The sequence below is a fragment of the Stegodyphus dumicola genome, chromosome 2, assembly GCF_044657685.1.
Source record: "Stegodyphus dumicola isolate Sdum_Otavi_A_Nest chromosome 2, ASM4465768v1".
Classification (NCBI taxonomy): Eukaryota; Metazoa; Arthropoda; class Arachnida; order Araneae; family Eresidae; genus Stegodyphus; species Stegodyphus dumicola.
Window position 1 is genome coordinate 21,148,827 of NC_140769.1, and position 19,790 is coordinate 21,168,616.

Sequence of the window (19,790 nt, forward strand, 5' to 3'; positions counted from 1 at the left end):
TAAAAATAACAATGATGGATAAGATGAAACAAAATTCGATGATACACCTGAAGATATAACAGAAGACGAACATGACAAACTCTTCATGTTATCCGATAATGAAAATGTTAAATTTTGTGAGGTATGTATTTCTTTTAAACAAGCAGCATTTTCGTGCATGTAAAAGTCTAATTTTTTGCCTTATTTTTAAGCTGTCACTTTTATATCTAGCATATAATGCATACCATAAATTTCGGTCCTACTTTTTATATTAAAATTGCACGTTATAGGCTGGAATATACGGTGTTTAAATTAAAAAAGTGCCTTCTTTATATGTTTTGTTTTTGCAGTTTCTATGTTTTATGTATTATATAAAGTTTAAGCTTACAGTTTTAAACAAGATCTCCTCCACCTTTAAACAGAAGTAGCCTAAAGAAATCTCACTGAATTTAATAAATTAATTAATTTTAAGAGATAGGAAAAAATAATATAATTAAATTATTGATGATTAAGTATATGACCATGCTATGATAATCAAGAGACGCATATAATATTATGACCATATAATAATAAACTTTAGCTATGCTTATTAGTATTAGTTTACAAATTAAGATGTTGCCTAGCAATATTAATTGCCAGTGAGTCTGATTTTTGATCAACAAGGTTCAGTTACAGGGTTCTTAGGCAAAAATGTCTTTATCCCTGCATCATCAAAGGTTAAAAAGTTTACTGCCAAAGTTGGGTTCTGTAAATAGGAAAATTTCGTGTCAAAATAAAGTGCCTGATTTTTAAAGAAAGAGACACACACACACACAAAAGAAACTTGAATGATATCACTTAATTCTATCGTATAAAAAATATAATTTTGTTTCCTATATTGTACAATATTCATACTTTCCAGATGTAAAATTAAATTAGTACATATTGTTGAAAATAAAATCAAATGTGGTTTTACTTGGACATCATCTGCTGTTATTGCATATATCCCATGCAGTTTCTTTTCCATTTGTATTTTCTGTAGCCTGTTTTGACTTATGCTGATGGTTTGTGACAGTAATTTTTCCACCAAGTAGCTTTTTTTAGGATACAACATGATAATTTAGGGATTTGATTGTATGAATTTTTGTAGCTTATGTATTGTTTGCTTATGTATTAGCTTTGTATTGTTTTTAGTTATTTATTTAGTGCAATTTTTTGTTATAATTTTACTGCATATTATTGTTTAATTAAATTTGTGGCATCTTGTTTTATTTCAAAGTGTTTACTTCATGTATTGTATTGCAGATGTTTTAATTCTGAATGAATTTACAGTTTACATATTTTGTAAAGATAGATGAAACTTATCCCCAGATATGGATAAAATTCCTTCTGCCCATCCTTAATGATATGTTTTGTCACCAGTTTATCGACATGTAGCAATTTCTCGCCAACTTGACAACATTTTAGAAGTTTAGGAAGAAGGCTTTTTTGAAGCTTTAGAAAGGATTGTTCTCTTAAGTTTCTAGAATTGCTTGCTCTCTGCTTGAAGAAATTATATTAACATGATGTTGTGAGCAGCTCTGTATTAGTTGTATAGTTTTATGAATAATTCGGTTGAAATTCCAGTTAGTCACGAAAGTATAAATATGTAAGTAACTCATCTTTTAAATTTTGAAATACGAGTATTTAATTCTTATCGTAGATGTTTAGAAAGTAAAATCAAACTATTTAAAACTCATTCTAATGCATATTAAGGATGATATTCTAAGAAATATTTTGTATTTACTGCAGAGCTTATCACCAGTTTTAAATTTCTTGTATTTTTCCATCTTTGGATCAAAGTGTGAGTTGATTACTGCATAGGTAAAAAACTCCAAATATTCAGAGAAGGAGCATTTCTTTTAGCATTCATTAATTTAGTTCATACTTCCACATCAGTTAATGCCAAATCGGCAGTTAATGGCTTTGAGTGAGTGTTAGAGAATTTCCATTGTTGTCATAAACCTCGTGTTTGAGTTATAAAAAATAGATTATTTAATAGGCTATACTCATAGAAGCTAATTTCATTTTATTCAAGTTTTGACAGTAAATTTTACCAGAACACTAACGTTAATAAAAATATAAAGTCCAAAAAAGCAGTTCATGAAATTAATATAAATGTCGTTAATCTTGAAAATTTATTGTGCAATGAAATGGCAAACATTACACGTAAGCACAGATGAAAGAAAATGGAATCATACGTTATTAATGAAAATGTGAAGCATATTAATTAAGTCTTGAAATCTTTATCAGGTAATTAACCTGCAAAATAAAATTATGTAAATAATTATAAAATTATATAAAATAGTAAAATTATATCATATACTATAACACGTAGATGGTGATAAAACTTAATGCATATTAAATACACTCAAAAAGAATTTAGAACAAAAAGAAACAACTGATATGTGTAACCAAAAAGTAGTACTAATTTTTAGCAGTCGATCGATCAGAAGCTTTTAAGGTGATATTATAACAATGCTATTAGAAATGGGAAAGAATGAATTAGATAGGGCTGAATGTAGTAATAACAATTTGGACCGAGATTTTATTTCAGCAGAATCACTTTCAGCTCTTCAACACTATCGCCGCCTTTAGTTGCAGTCGAACTGCTGGCAATTGGAATTGGAGATGAAGAAGATGAGCAGTTGAAGAAGAGTAAAAAGACTGTAAAAGAAGCTGAAAAATCTATGCAAGCTGTTGTTTCTGAGCAATAGCTGAAATCGTAATGAAACTCTGAAAGTACTTCTGCTAAAACAAAATCTATGTTAGTCTATGTTGTTGTTCTTACTCTTAGTAAAAGGAATATTTTTAGAATAGAATAAGCAAAAATAAAGATAAATATTGTAATAAAAATTATAAAAGTATAATTGAAGATTAATTTAACTGACAAACAAATAAATATTTTATTTTAGGTTATACCACATAAATAATTAAAAATGAAATGAACAAAGTAAAATTTAAGTTGCTGAGCACTATCAGCTGACAAAGGAAAATACATGTTTTTGGATAAATGAATAACATTGAAAGTAAGCATTGGAACAAAAATTAGCTAAAGGATCATTGAAGGTAAATTTAACAGATTAATTAGCAAAACAAATTAATGTTAATTTTTTCTTTACCACTTTTCTTCTTAAAATATTTCAAAATCACGGCATGAATATAAGCCTAGTTATCTCTCAAATGCAATTACAGAAAATTTTCCATGCTTATTTTAAATATAGTAAGAGAGCTTTAGTTTAAAGTTTTACGAAGTGTGTCAAGCATCCAACAAATTTTTACGAGTAAACGTCAGTGAAGATGGTAATTATTTCATACTTTAATACATTCACGTGCTTAGGGCAAGAAAGAAAGGACCTTAGATATTCAGAAAAGGAGGCACCAAAATTTTCTATTACAATTTTACCATGGAATATAGCTAAACCAAAACTTAGACAGATAAGAAACGTGAAAAACTGGTGCAAACATATATGGGGGTGCCGTATTCAAGGGATTTCATTGACTTGGAAAGTCTGAAACTTCTTGTTTTTAACTGCTGAATAGAATTCCAAATAATAACTCAATAGTTCTTTTATAAAGAAAGCTTCATTAATTAAAGAACTTTTACAAAATTTTGATAAAGACAAACCAAATGTCATATGAATTAACACACTTTAACTTTCATTCATTTCTCACTTTAATAAAATACTTTGATAAGTAGAAATGTTAGATGCATTTCACCCTGAATTAGAAGTGATTTTATAATTTTTAGGACATCCTCTCTTGCTGGCCAAGATTACTATTTCCAAATACTTTATTTTGATTTCACTTGATTTTCTTATAAACAGCGTGCAAGAAACGACTGTTTACAACTTAGCTGAAATTGTCATAGATGGAGATCTCCAGATCGTCCTTTCCATGCCATGTGAAACCCTTTGCCGCCGATTTAAACCCAGGATTTTCATATTTAACCGAGCGCTGCAAATTTATCTGCGGCTGCAGCAGTTATGCGACATTTGAAGACACATCGTCAAAATTTCGGCGTACGCTTTATCTTAGCTGTGACTTTACATAGATTGCAAGTTCTAGTTTCTTTATTGTGAAAAGCTTTATGTTAGAAAAGTCTATTTCATTTATCAGGTGGTTGCATATGAGATGCCGGATTTTGTAATAAAGTTATTTCTATACCACAGAATACCACCAGTTGACGTTAGTGTATTTGGTATTATTCATGCATGTGTTTATGGAATGATTTGAGTTCTAGATTGCCATAATTGTTTTTTTTCTTTTTTTTCTTTTTTTTCTTTTTTTTTTTTTTTTTAATTTAAAGAAAAATAAATCCTTGTGCACCACAAAGTATCACACGAGACTTACAAATTTAACATCAATTTTCTTACATCAATTTAACATCAATTTAACTTACAAATTTAACATCATAACATCAATTTTCAATAATACAAAGAAATCATACACACACACACACACACACCAAAAAAAAAAAAAAAAAAAAAAAAAAAAAAACCACATACAACACACACAAAAAAAAGTAAATACAAATTTATAAAATATATAAAGAAATCATTTATAGTGTTTAAAATAAAAGTCAACAAAATCGTGGAAAGTACGGTAGGCCGAAGCTGAAGATACAAAAATCATAACATTTCCTCGGCCAATGAATTCCAATTAATTTTAATCTGCATTTCAATAGATTTCTTGCTTTATCAATCCATGAGCAGTCAAGAAACAGGTGGAAAATACTTTGCTGAACTCTAAGATTGCAATAACACAAATTGGAAGACGTCAGCTTAAACCGTTCAAGATAAACATTAAACTTACCATGTCCAGACAAAAATTGGGTAACTTTAAAATTGAGCAACAAGTCCTTACTTTTCAGTCTTTCAAAAATAGTTGGGAAGAATGTTTTTTTAACAGATCCCTTATCAGAAGAGATATAATCACAGTTCCACTGCTCAATCATTTTAGCTTTGAATGTTTTTTATAAATAAGATTTTCAAATATTTACATCAACATTAGTATCATTTTTAGTTGCATTCTTAGCAAGCCAATTAGCACTCTCGTTTCCATAATTACCCGAATGACCACGGACAAATGTAAAAAACACTGAACTATCCATCTTCTCCAAATCTCCGAGAGATTGCTCTATATTAACAATAATATCATTACATAAAGAGGTATTTTTAAGGGACTCCAGGGAAGAAAGTGAATCCGTACAAATTAAGTAGCTGGAACTACGTCCATTTGGCTAATTATCCACTTAATTGTAAAATTAATACACAGAAGCTCAGAAATATATACAGTACATTCATTTCTAATGCGAAATTGATGGTACTCAATTTCAATATCATTTTCAAAAATAACAAGTAAAACCAACTTTATCATCAATCGTACTACCATCCGTATACAACACAAGTGAGAATGAATTTACACCAGTGTACATACTATCCAGAATCTGTACTGGTTGTCTTGCAGAAGGATGTGGAAGAACAGACAAGGGCAATAAACGATTAAAATGAGAACTGGAGCAGTTTGCAAGACTATTCTTGTAATATATAAAGGTCAGAATAAACAAATCCAGCTGTGGAAATCCGACAAGAGAGAAAACAGCATTGTAACTAATAGTTTGGTAACCCCTTATAACTCGTAAAATTCGTCTTTGAAATTGAAGCAGGCGTTGGTTGGACAAAACATGGAAAAGTGAGGGGATATGGACATTTTTCTCTGGATAAGATGTATCCTATTCTGATTTTCCTCGGGCTACATCCGTGGAATCCTTCCATCCTGTAGCTGAACATGGTTGCTTTAATGCTTATCTGTTTTATATTAAACTCAGGGATTTTCCTCTATGCTATCTTAGTCACTCTGGATAAATGACATAACGTAGAAAACAGCTTTTCGTCATTAGAAAGAACATTTAAACAAGTGCTCTGCACTGAATGGGTTTAATTCTATAACCCAGAGATATTGGCAGACAAGGTAGTAGTGGCTTATATGTCAAAAACTAGGCATATTTAAATAAATAGCAAATAACGTGTTTGCAAAGAAGCAGCCATGAACACCAGTAGAGCATTTGAAACAAAGTGAATAAACCACACTGCAACGATAAGAATAATTTGGATCCGGCAATAAAACTCTTGAAAGTGAGCAGCAGTCAACATTCAGCAGTAGCCAATAATAATAACAAGCGCGGGTACAGCTGAAGTCTGATCCTCTTCAAACTGTAAGGTAAATAAATGGCAGAGAAGTAGGGCGTACTCTATTCGATGATTTCCATGTTTTGTTAGTATTTAGAAAAATTAAGAAGCTAAACAGACGATTTTTATCGCAAAAGACATATGTATCACTTGCTAGTTCACACATCCCTATCCATCCGCAGAAGAAACGTCCGATTTTAATAAGAATGGCGAGATGTAATGAAGAAAGATCTTGTACGTTAATTGTCACTAATCTGCCTAAAGGCTTTGCCAGAGGGAAATGCGAGCAGCTATCTATTTATTTACCTGTTTAGTATTTAGCTTTAGTTTATGAGTAGAAAAAATTACTTTATTCAAGTTTTGGTATTTGTCAACATTTGCTTTACTTTTTCTTGTTCAATTTATAAAACACATTAAGAAAGAATTCATATTTAAACAAATATATTTGTATTTTTCCAGTTTTGCGAAAGAGAAAGGGGGTATATTCGCTTAGCAATAGTGAAAGGGGTGCATGAGGGAAAAAAGACTTAAAAACTACTGGGCTAGACATGTTTGAAGCTCAAAACCATGAATTAAATTAAACCTTCATCCTGGGAAGATCCATTTGCGGACAAATGGTAAGATAATTAAACATTGGTCATTCACTCACGCTCAAATTATATAGGCTACATAGGAGTTTTCGTGGTTTATTTCATGTATAACTTGATTACGAGTCAATTTTCCTCAAAACAATCTTAACGAAAGCATTCCTTCCTTTAGACATAATTCTGTTATGTTTTGCCATAATTCAAAACATGCGAGGAAACGGTAGTGCACAGCTAATATTCCTTCTTAAAATATAATATAACGATTAATGCTGAAAAATTCTGCATCCAACTAAATGATATGCTTCCGAAAGTACACGTTCAGAATCCAAGATAGAGCAGATTGTATTGCTTTATGACGACGCGCCACAATGCGTATTATAACATAGGTCCAAAAATGCCCAAATTCTATGAGATCTTTCCTAATCCATTATATTCATCAGACCTCCTATCCCCACCCCGGTGAAAGCGACTGAACTGCGATTTGAAATGTGATTTTAGAAATGTGATTGATTATTTGTTTAATTTCTATATTTCTTGCTTATTTACGGATACCTCGGCGTGGTCGAGGGGCTTCCTCAATACGAAGGTCGAAAGCCTGAGCAAAAGTGACTACTATACTGACCTGGTGTGAACCTCAGAGTACCAGGTCAGTTGACACCCTAGCACCTTTTCTTTAATTCTGATCTATTCTGAATTAAAATGGATTCAAAAGATATTTTGAAAGAAGGGACAGGCTTATATAGCCAATTTAGAGACAATCCTTAAAAATAAAGCTTCTGGTCTACACAGATCAGTCGCTACATACATTCGACATCAATTTCAGTTGATGTTTAACTTGCTTACTGAACAATGCGTTGAAATGGCGCACCTAGAAGGTCAGATTCAAACTTTAAAAGGTAAAGAAAAATACTCATATGCGGACGTTCTTAAACGTCCTCCAAGAGAACGGTCAAATTCTCGTTAAGAAACTAGAAAAGCAGTATATAACTATAGTTTACTCCACTAAAGAAGGAGATAAACCAGAATATATAAAGAAAATTACTGAAAACTATTGATCCTTCAAAACTCCGAATCAGAGTAAAGATGTTAAAACAGGTCTCAAAAGGAGGCCTGTTAATTGAAACAAACAAAGAGAAAGATCTTGAAATCTTAGAAAAGGAACTAAATTCAATTCCTGAATTAAAGGATGACATCCAAGTCGTCCGAAACGCTTACCGAAGATTATAGTTTATGATATCCCAAAGGATATCACTAAAGAGGAGGTCCTGAAAGCTATTATAGCTCAAAATGAAGGGCTGGATGAAAATGGCCTGACGGTGAAATTCCCAATTAAACAGAAAAATGCGAACCATTGGGTCTTGGAAACTTCCCCATAAGTTTTCAAAATAATGATTAAAAATTGCAAAGTTTGCATAAATAGGGAAAGATTTAATCTGAAAGAGTATATTAGACCAACTCATTGCTAAAGCATTTAAAATATTTAAAAATGTTGTCAATTTAGACGTATCTCAAAACAGTGTCTAATAGAAGAGGCATGTGGGCATTGTGGTGAAGTAGGCACAACCACATAACATGGGAAAATACATACCAACGCTGTATCAACTGTGCTGAAAGAAACGCAATGATCTGCTGATTTTCAAGTTTCTCAGCACTCAAATTTCTCAAAAGCACTCAAGTTTCTTAGTCTGCGTTAGTAGATTATTGAAGATTGAAGATCTAAGGAAACATACTAATTATGGATAGTAATCAAAATAAGTCTTGTCTAAAAGCAGTGTAAATAAATTTAACAAGATCACATGTTGCAACAGCACAGCTTAAAACGGGCATTTTTTTATTATGATCTGGTATGCATTCAAGAACCTTATTGTATAAATGACAAGCTAGTGGGTTTTCCGAATCAATGCAAGGTGATAACTTCTGTTGACCAACTCCCAAATACGGTCACAGTATTGGTAAATCCATGTATAACTAACTCTATTAAATACGCTTTCCACATCGGACTTGTGATTATTCTGGAATTAGATCAAAATAATATATCTATAACTGTTATAGTCCTTCTATAACGGACTTAACAGACTTGATTAATTTACTAAATACTGTAGAAAAATTTCTTCCTCATGATCAAGATATCATAATATTGGGGGGGGAGTTAAATGCAAAAAATGATTTATGAGATTCCCCATTTGAGGACCCCAGAGGCCGAAAACTACGAGAACTTCTAATGTCACATGGGTTTGTAGAGGAGAACGACCCTGATAGACCAGCGATATCTAACTGTTCTCGGAGCAAAAGCTGGATTGATATCACAATTCACGCTCTACTTCGTCAAGTGGCTTTATCAGCAGTTGGTCAGTTTTGGAAAGCTTGACACTTGGTGACCATTGCTATTTATCTTTTGAAATCTCAGATTATGAACTCTCCTATCGTCTTGAAAAGGCAATATAAGCTAGAAGAAATGGATTGGCTCCTTCCTAAAGAGAGCTTTACAACTTACTTTTCAGAAATTTGTCCAGATATCATAAAAGACACTGTAGTCATAAAAATGGACGCAACAAATGGAAGAATTTTGTGAAATAGCTAATAGAGCAAAAGGTACTGTATTGGCTACCCACCATAAAGGTGTTTCTTGGTGGATACAAGAGCTTTCAATTATGAGCAAAAGAATTGTAGCGGAACGAAATCGTTACCAAAAATATACATATGATGATGTACTTAGAGAAAACTTCAAAAACATCTGTAAAAAAGACATAGCAAAATACAAAAGAGAATTTTTAAGAGCAAGAAGGAATTCTTGGAAAATTCATTTCAACAAGATTTGCCCAAATTCTCAATTTAGCATTAATTACGACATCGCCAAAGGAAATATACATTCCCCCACTACAATTAAAAACTTTATTGAAGCCAGGTAGTATAAAAACTAAGAACTTAGAGGAAACAATCCAATGTTTATTGGATCATCATTTTCCTCAAGATTGCTTCATAGACGATCAGGAATATCATTCTCAGATACGAAATAGCCTTCTAAAGAAATATGGAGCACCAGATAATGTTTCCCTCACGAAACAGGAAACGGAATATATGATCAATTCATTAAACCGGGGAAATAAAGGTCTATACAAATGGCTCCAAGAATGATGATGGAACAAGAGCAGGACTCTGCATCTTCTTGAATGGAGAATATAAAGGATACTCATATAAATTAAGTAAAAATTTCCCTATTTATCAAGCAGAAACACAGACTATAAAACTAGCCCTGTCCAGGATCAAAGAAAGCGAGACTCCGGCAAATAACTTCACAGATAGTGAAGCGGTACTGAAATCCATATAAGTTTAACATCTATAATAAAAATATAGTTGATATTAAAAAAGTTGGTAAATGATACGAAAACAAAAGTGCATTGGATTAAGGGCCACCAAGGCTCAACTGAAAATGAAAAAGCCGATAAATTGGCCAAGCAAGGAGTCTACTCACCATTGATGTTGGATTGTAAACTTCCATTAAGTTTTTTCCATCAAATAGCAAAGACAAAAGTTTTGGAAAAATGACAAAGAAGATGGATGGAAGAGGACAGAGTCAGAGTAACTTCAAATTACTTCCCAAGTTGTCGGAAAAATGACATTACAGTTATTTTTTCCTGAATCAAGTGTTAACGAATTATGGAGCTTTTCCATGTTATATTAATAGATTTAAATTGAAAGAAATGCCATGCAAATTCAAATGTGGTCAAAAGTTCTGATGCCATCCGCATGATTGTGGACTGTCAGAGCATCGCAAACTATCGACAATAACTTTTACCACAAACTTTAACAATGAATCTATTACATAAACTTGAACAAAATGATAAAGGTCGATTAATATTGCCAAAAATAATGGAATCCACATATCATTATGAAGAATTGTTATATTCATAATTCATGCAGTATTCTTATAGTTCTCATAATTTTGCAAATGTCTATTATAACTGCACCAAACTACAACTGCTTATGATTATTCAGTGTATGTTAAACATTATAATAAGCTTTTATTGTCCAATTCTTATTCATTGTATCCAATGATGATCTCATACTTTGTATTGCATTTTTTGGATCATTGTAAATATTGCACATAGTAATTAATAAAGATGTTGGTGAGGCCAACACATCTTCAAGTCAGAAGACTTCAAAATTTTTGCTAGGATATTTCAATTTTCTTAATTTTTATTTTAGCGTTTTCGCTTTTAAATTTTTTCAACTTAAACCTTTGGCTCCGATGATACCTCTGCTTTGAGGTGAGGACCGGATAATCCACTTTAATGTTAACAGACAACCGCTTTCATAAGCATTCGAATTTAATTACTAGAATTTTTTTTATCATAAACATTTTAACTTGATGCCACTTTTGAAAATGCTTTCAAAGAATATCTAAGTTAGTTAAAAATATCCAAAATATAAGACCTCTGTAAAATTTAAAAGAATGCTCTTTTATCTCGTTGAAAGAAAAGTTGTTATATCTAGTGTTGCCTGTTTTAAGTACGGAAAGCGAGTTTTACTTGACCTGCCGCTGTCTGAAATTTCATTACCATATTCGAAATTTCATGTGTTTTGGAAGAGCTTCGTATATCTTATATATAGTATCGGCACGTAATCACATGAGTACAAGAGTTATATAATAGGAAAAAGGACCGATCAGTCTAGACTTGTCACATGCAAGTAGAGTTGTTTTTTTTTTTTTAAGTACGAGTATAATACTGCTTTAGCATGCGGATTACATTGGGAATAGGAAAATTAGCAGCACAGTCAAATGAATAAAATTTTCATATTTCGTTGATTTTAATCTTGAAATTGTTTTCACGAAATATCAAAAATCATCTATCTAGTCATGCAATTTGAAAATATGGCGAATAACACATGCGGCTGAGCGTGTAAGATTGCTAAAAACTAGTAATTTGTCGGGTCATATCCTCCCAACGGGCTGACTTCATGGGAATTTTCTTAGTTTCCTCCATGCGTAACATACATACGAGCCACTTTCCTGGAAAAGGAAACCTTTCCTTCAGCTATATAGTTATAATATGCTTTGCCATAATCTAATTAAATCCGAAACCACGATTTGTGTCAGTAATTCATTCTTTATGGTTTAAAATAATTTAGAATATTTAAGCTTAGCAGTTTAGAAATAATATCTGTGCAGTTTAGAAAATAATTTACCATGTTTTCAGTCCAGTAATACATGTTGACATATTTCTGGCTGATGTAACCTTGCTTACTTCCCTGACTCGCATTTCGCATTCCATTCGTAGTCACACACTTTCTTTCTAAGATTAAAATGCAGTCTTGATGGGCATACGAATTCGTAAGCCAAACCGTTGCCGCACATGTAGTAGACAGAGCAGTTGCTGGGATGTCTGTAGAAGATGGGGTATTTTCCATTGACGGATGGACAGAAAGGGCTTGGGAAACCGTCTGATGCCAAATGTGCCCCTAAAAGGCGAAAGGAAAGTTTCAGAGTTTTTTCATATTGTTCTATACATTTATGTAACACTTACAGTTGGAAATTCTAGTTGAGTGGAAACTATTTAGTAAAATTTGAATTAGTATAATGCCTGTTAAATTTTAAATGGAAATATTCTTAACAAGGCATAAAATAAATCGAAGGTAGCCATTATTTTGTGCTATTTACTTTCATGAAAGCTTTTTTATGGAATTCGCTCTTCGCATGATTTAATATGGCAAAATATAGAACAAAAACCTGGTTTCATACTTTAATCTGCAAATGAGTAGTAAAGCATACCAGATTATAAGCAGCTAGCAATAATTTGACATGTTTATCTAAAACTCTAAAATTTTCATGCAAAACATAATTATTTTCCATGGCAATTTTAAGATTTTGCTAAATTTCTCCTGCTTTTAAATTATCCTGGAACTCTGCAACCTTACAATTTACCTTGCGACATACTAATGACTAATAAGCTAAAGCGCAGAACTTTAATAATTAATTCTGGATTTATACTGAGTGTCTGAATGAGCTGACTTCATAGGATTTCGCACCGGCGGTTCGAGAAAGAAGTGATGAAAAATAATGACACTTACTTCCGAAATCAATATGTTTGTTGCATTGTGATTTGCATAGCTTAAAGAATTACTTAAGCGATTTTAACACATCCCTTTGTGAGCGTCATTAGTCGCTCACAAAGGGGTGTGTTAAAATCTATGTCTAGGCGATACTCATTCCAGAACGTTCGAAAATATGACTGGTATGACCAGTTCTATCGCCTGCGTAATTCGGACGAGCACTTCTGCAACATCGGCCAAAGGCGTTTCATACATTCTTTCCTTTACAAGTCCCCACAGAAAGAAATTTAAAAGGGTTAAGTCATAGAAAGAAATCTGAATGGGGCCAAGCTGCCAGAAAAAGAAATCTAAAGAGGTCAATTCCGCTCCGGGTCCATTTTCCTGGCCAACAATATTTTTGAGATCTTCTGTCCAGCAATGAAATGAACCAATGAAACTTCCAACAATGAAAATGGTTAGTCCTTTACAAAAAGAGTTGACCATCCCATAGAGATGCTTCAGTTAAGTGTTTACAACAAACGGAATGATTTAGACCTACGTCTCTTATCTTCAATAATGCAAATCGGACTTTCTCGGCACAGGTCTAATGTAACGGTAGGTCTCTTTTTTGGTGAACAAAAATTAGGGTCATATCCTTTGAGTGCTTCAATATAATAAATTAACCGTTTGAGTCCGGCGGGCGTTTCACTTGTCGTATGCCAAAAATACGGCGTAGCGCGATAGCGCTTCTCTTGTTTTGTATCGAGAATGCGAAGACGCTGCTGTTGGTAAGTATACTTGAAAAAAAAATATTGAAAATTGGAAAAAAAAAAAAAAAAAAATTGAAATATTCAATTGGTTTCGCATCAGGAGGAGGGGCATGCTTTGGTCCAGGTACTTCAGAAAAAGTATTCGATTCGTTCGAAAAAATTGTATCCACGAGTAAAAACTCATCAATAATATCGTCATCGGAGGTACTTGCAGTTACTTCATCATCATCACTGCTATCGCTAATAACTCGTAATCTCTTAGAACGAATGATGATGTCACTTCCACTATCACTTTCAAGGTCATTACTATACTCTTCATTATCACTTCTGATAACATAGTCACTTTCAAATGAATCAGAACTTGACATGGGTTATTTCGTAATTATCAGTATAACACTTGGTATAAAAATGAAAACAATTTCCAATTCCTATAAAACAACTGCTACTGATATCACTACAACTGCTCTCAATAATTGCGTAAAGTATACTAACCAACAGCAGCGTCTTCACGTTCTCGGTACAAAACAAGAGAAGCGCTATCGCGCTGCCCCGTATTTTTGGCATACGGCAAGTGAAGCGCAATAGCGCTTCGCCGGACTCAAACGGTTAAGTTCCTGTTTCTTTGGGGAATGAAAAGGTAAAGAAAGCTATCAAGGTATCAACTAGGTAGAAATAGGCTTATATGCAATTTTAAATTACATCAATTGTAAGGACCATAGCTAGAATTTACAGCAGTTGTTTTCTACTATCCTAAACTGACCTCAATTATTATTTTTGAAAATTTAGCTAAATAATCGTGCAATTTTAATATGATTAAATTACAGACAGTCCAAAACAATTTTAGACTGCCAAATTAACAATAAGTTTTACAAAATCGTAATACTGTAGAGTCCCGCAAACTCGACAGAATGTGGACTGAGAGACTGTTGAGTTTCTGAAAAGTTGAGTTTTACGAAAAAAAGGGTGGATTTTTCAAACTCTTGACGTCCAGCACCTAAATTCATGGAAATTTTGTTTACACTTTTCCCTTTGCCCAGTGTCTTTAAGGGATCTAGTTTCATTTCCATTGTCACGTTAGTTTGCTTTTCCTTTCGAACCACATTTTCACTTCAGAGAATATCAAAAGTCCCCCAAAATATGCAACACTTATACGCCTGAATGTAAACTGAGAAATGATACCCGCAATGAACTGGTGTGAGTTTAATTTGCAATAAGATGCAGTCACAAAACTTCAGACAATTCTCCTAATGTTTCGCAACAATAGAAAGGAATGTGAGCCAGCGGGCCAGTCGCTACCTAATTTTCTTCCTATCCTCAGAAGAAGCAAACAGCGTTGCCAAGTATACAACATATCTTAAAATGTGTTAAGCGGTTCCAAGAATTATTGGCACAATGCAAAAATGACAAAAATTGCAAAAAAAGAACACTCAAATCTTTGAACAGACCGTAAAAGACATACGCATAAATAATAATTATATGTACTGTGTGTAATATTCGCCCTGTTTGGTCTAGAGATTTCTTAAAAAAGTTCCTAAAAAGTTGTCGATTTATACGAAATATCGAGATATCGGGACTCTACTATATTATAATTCAAGGAAATTAATGACTAGACCACTTTAGATCCATTTTTCAGTTTTGTTTGCGAAACAGAAAAGAAACCTTACTATCACCAACAATAACTTTATATCAGTTACTAGTTGCCAACATAGATTAAAAGCTATTGAGAACTGTAAATATAAATTTTTCGAGTATCCATTCTCTAAATATCTTCTTAAAATCTATATGACTTTGAAGAGACTCCACTTATCCTTGCATTTATGACATTTTTATCATTTGTAGTTTTCTTTTAAGGTATGCCGCATACATATCCGATGTAAATAGCTGGCTTGTGTATGTGCTCAATAGAGGTAAATCTTTAAACAGAGATATTTCAAATCAGTGACTCCTCCAATCAACCACGACATCAGGTCGTAGCTGATTGACATATTCTATCAGAACTTAATTTGAAAATCTCCGTCGAATATATATATATATTGAAGAAAGGAGAACAAACTAAAAAAGACCTGTGCGGTCAAGAATTTTGCGCATTGAACTGCAAAATTAGAAAACAAGGTAAAAAAGAAATTCTTCATGCTATTGCTTGAAAGCAAATGTGATACTGTGTGTCAAATATATATATATATATATATATATATTAGATTTGATACTCCGCGATTTATAAGAATAGAATTAATATTGTTAAAGATATTATAGCAACAAGAACCAGAGTAAATTGCGTTAAATTTTTAGGATGCAGAAGTTGTGCAATTTAGTTTGCAGTGTTAAATAGAATTTGCAGGGTTCGAAGGTTAAGCAGAAACTTCTTCTTTAGCTACAGGAATGAACAGTCCTGCAAATTTACACAACTTGCGCTGATTCTTGCTGCTATATAGTATCTTTAACATTTATTCTCGACTTGTTATTTTAGGTACTATTGAATTAATCTTAATTGTTCATATTTTTTAATTATTAATGCCACTTCTTGTGAATATTAACCCGCATTTCTTTCAGCAGACACATAAATTATGCAAATGAATTTAAATTACTACACAGTATTATATCAAAGTGAGAAGACGTTTTTAAGCTAATATATATATATAATTTTATCTGCATATTATATAATGTGGACTTTTGGAATCCCAAAAATTTATTTGCGGTCTAGTTCATGTAGATTATTTAGCAACAGGTTGTAGAGACATGAGGATTTTTTTGAAAGCAGGCAAAATGAAAAATTAGAACCACCTTCGCCGGTAATCGAACGACGGACCTCTGGTATACCGGCCCAGCGTGCAGAACCACTACACCACGAAGACGCGCTAGGAAGGCGGGAGAAATTTCTTATAAGATTTTCAATAATATGAATGAAGCTAATTTTAAAAACTTGCTAGGCAAGAAAATCTTGAGTTTTAAGAATATTTTCTAAAACTGACAACATCATTTGAAAGAGCGTTAATAAAAGAATATCTTCGTTTTTTGTTCACGAATTTTCTCTGTTTATCAGATCAAGCAAATTTAAACCATTGTCTAAAAGCTGTCCATTATATTTTGCATTATCGTTATAAGATGCATTATTAATATATTTTACTTTTGTTTCATTTTCTTTTTCACACATTTCCAAATATGACTTATATTATTTCTTCATCTTCAGAGTCTTTAAAACTCTCTGTCACAATCCGAACCATCAAAATTTAATTTACCCAGATGTTCATATTGTTCTTTTTGAGCGAGATTTCGTAACTTTTCCTTCATTATTAATTTCTTCGTTGTTATATTCAGTAAATTATTACTATTAACTTTAGCAAGTAAATTCATACTATTGGGAAATACAATATTATTGGAAGAGAAGTTAACGCCAGACGACCGTAGATGAAAACAAATTAAGATTAAAGTTTTATTTCTATTACATTAAATTTTATATGCACTTCACATATACATTTATTTCTTTGTTAGCTTCATCAAAATTAGTTCTGCGGTCATCTGATTTTTTCAGTATTCGTCTAGAGTCTTTAAATTATGGATCAATAGTGTAAAACCTCGCAAGGAGAAAAAATATTCTCCGTTAATGCTACTCTTGGGAGAAAATTCACACAAAAGTTGGAAAAGCTTAATTAAAACAACAAGTTCATAAAAATAATACTAATAAAAATACATTCTGCTATTTTAAGAATGCAAAATTGCTGACTTGAGAGTCTTCTTCAGATAGTGATAACGGATTATAAGTTGAGTAAAAAATCAGTCAGAGTAGGGGTACAATCTTAAAAAAATCAGAAGTACAAAATTCTAACCGTTATCACATTGAGCTCTGTGAGGGAAATCACAAACTTGAAGTTTTGGATTGAAATGAGTTCCCAGCTGACAGCGGGACAGATGTGGTATCCCGCTTGAGCAGATATAGAATTTTTCACAGTCCGTCTCATGTGGCAGAAGAACAGGATAAGTTTTGCTTTCTGAAGGACAGTCCACGTTCAACCCCACTTCATTATTATCTTTCTTTTTTGGAGTGACAAAATCATCTGGAAAAGAAGAAATATATTATCTCGACTTTACAAAAGTATGTAAAGTATGTAACAATCTTTCATTTCTTAAATAATAATAATAATAATAATAATAAATGTAATTTCCTTAAACTTTAAGTTAAAAAAGAGCATTCAAAAAGAAGTATTTATTGTCCAAATTCCCTAGAATAATGGATGAACGGTCCAAAGTGGTCTGTCATGACACCATTTAAACGTAACACATAGTGCGTCTACAAAAATTTAGGGCTAACTTCGTACGCAATTGAAAATTGAAGGACACTACATTCTTACTTCATAGGTCTCAACGTAGTATGATCTTTTAAGTCTAAACATTGCTTTTCATATTCACGTAGCTGTTTGATTCCTACGGAGAACTCATCTTTTGAAATACGCTTTAAGTGTTTAATTTTTTGGAACTGCTTCATTGCTATTAAAGTATTGTGATTGAAACTGAAATGTATTAGAGGATTCTGATATTTTTCGTTGTTAGAAACTATTTGACGGAAACGGAATTATGTGACAATGCAATTATCGTGCAGTGAAACCGGCTATTCAATTGAACCTTTTCAGGCTTAATACGTTAAATTGTGTTGAAATGTCTGTTACTTGCTTTTTTATAAAATATGAAAGTTTCTATTTTCCAGCAGGGAATATACTTTTTGAATTTTAACTTTACAATCACAGAAAGGTACCAAAATGTTCTTTGCTCGAGATTTTTGAAATAGAAGTTTCTGTAGTCATGGCAAACCTCCATCAACCCAGGAAAATGATTGCCATTTTGTGTCAGAATCATTACTAAAAAATCAAATTTCATTTCCAGCGGCAATCTGATAAAAAATTTCTTGTTTTATTCACTTTTACAGAAAAACATTATTGCAATACTTTGTTCACTTTTCAAGCAGCAGATATCTCTGAAACAGAAAGTGATTAACTGCGCATAAAATTCTGTCCATAAGTAGATGATATATTAGAAGAAACAAGTTAAGATATCGTAACAATGAATACTGTCAACGGTTGGCGCTTTCTGGAATTTATTACAAAAATTAGTTCCTCAAACTTTGTAGACGCACATTGTAGATTAACATTAAGTCTTCGCTTTTTTTTTTTCAGACTTAAGTCTTAGCTTCTACTGAAAACTCTACTGAAATCTTAGCTTGAACTGAGAAATTTGCTGATTAAAAAAATCTGGGTAAAGAACCCATCACGCTTGTTATCAGTTGATCCTATCATATCGAAAATGCATTATCTAAAATGACTCACATTTATATTGGACACTTGTGCTTTTCATTTTTCCTTAAAAATATCACCTACTAAATGCAGTAGAGCTTTGGATTATGAACGCCTCGCTTCATGGCCAATTTGATCCACGAACACGTTACCTGAAGACCTCGGATGACACACACACACAAACACCCCCCCCCAAAAAGAACACTTATGATAATGAATGGTGTTTCGAGTTATGAACACTTAAATCACCAACATGGGATATGCAAAGATGTGTTACTTTTATGACATAATTAACATTCGTAGACTTTTGGAAACACCATTTTAATATTTTCCAGCGTTAAAGGGGACATGTATCATATCAACTGGCGAAATGCAACTACTTCGGGACAAAGGTTATTACGGTATAGCCTTTTTCAAAATAAATGTATACTCTAAATTCTTTTTTTTTATTTAAAATAGACAGCTTGTAGATTATATAAAACTGGTAAAGTTTAAATTTAAAGCATTGTTGTTAGTGTTTATAAAAACCAGTTGTTTAATTTCTCTTACCTTTGACGAATCTTCTGTGACAGTGTGCTAGTTTGGTACACTTTTCTTAAAAAATACTTCATCAAACTCCTTCAAATTTTGCATGATGGTTAAAAACATATCATTTAAGAATAATAAGCAGTATTTTACATTTTACTCAAGAAAAATATTAAAAATAAATTAGTAAAATGTTTTGAAAATCATAGAAAAAAAAAAGGGTATTAAATTTTTAATATATCCAAAACTAATGATCCTAAATTTTATATCTTGTGTAGTTTCAAACAAATAGCTAAGATAAACAACTGTGAAAAATTTAAACCTTCTAGAGGGAATAGCTTTTAAGAAACGTGTACCGAAAGTTAAAAAAAAAAAAAAAAAAAAAAAAAAAAAAAAACACGTTTTGAG

At 32.2% G+C, this 19,790-nt stretch overlaps 1 protein-coding gene across 2 annotated transcripts in view; it reads right to left on the reverse strand.

Annotated features, from left to right (window-relative positions):
• Window positions 1-2,009: 2,009 nt before the first annotated feature.
• Window positions 2,010-19,790, reverse strand: part of LOC118203240 (peritrophin-1-like) — a 30,646-nt gene continuing 12,865 nt past the window's right edge. The window contains exons 4-6 of one of the 2 annotated variants that reach the window (XR_015039392.1): window positions 17,400-17,627; window positions 11,963-12,235; window positions 2,010-2,259 (exon numbers count right to left, since the gene is read on the reverse strand). Coding sequence is in view for 1 of the 2 variants with exons in the window: in XM_085810524.1 (XP_085666650.1) it covers window positions 2,255-2,259; window positions 17,400-17,627 (233 nt within the window). In the remaining variant the exon portion in view is untranslated. The remainder of the gene's footprint in view (window positions 2,260-11,962; window positions 12,236-17,399; window positions 17,628-19,790) is intronic. The other variant, XM_085810524.1, reaches the window with a different exon arrangement.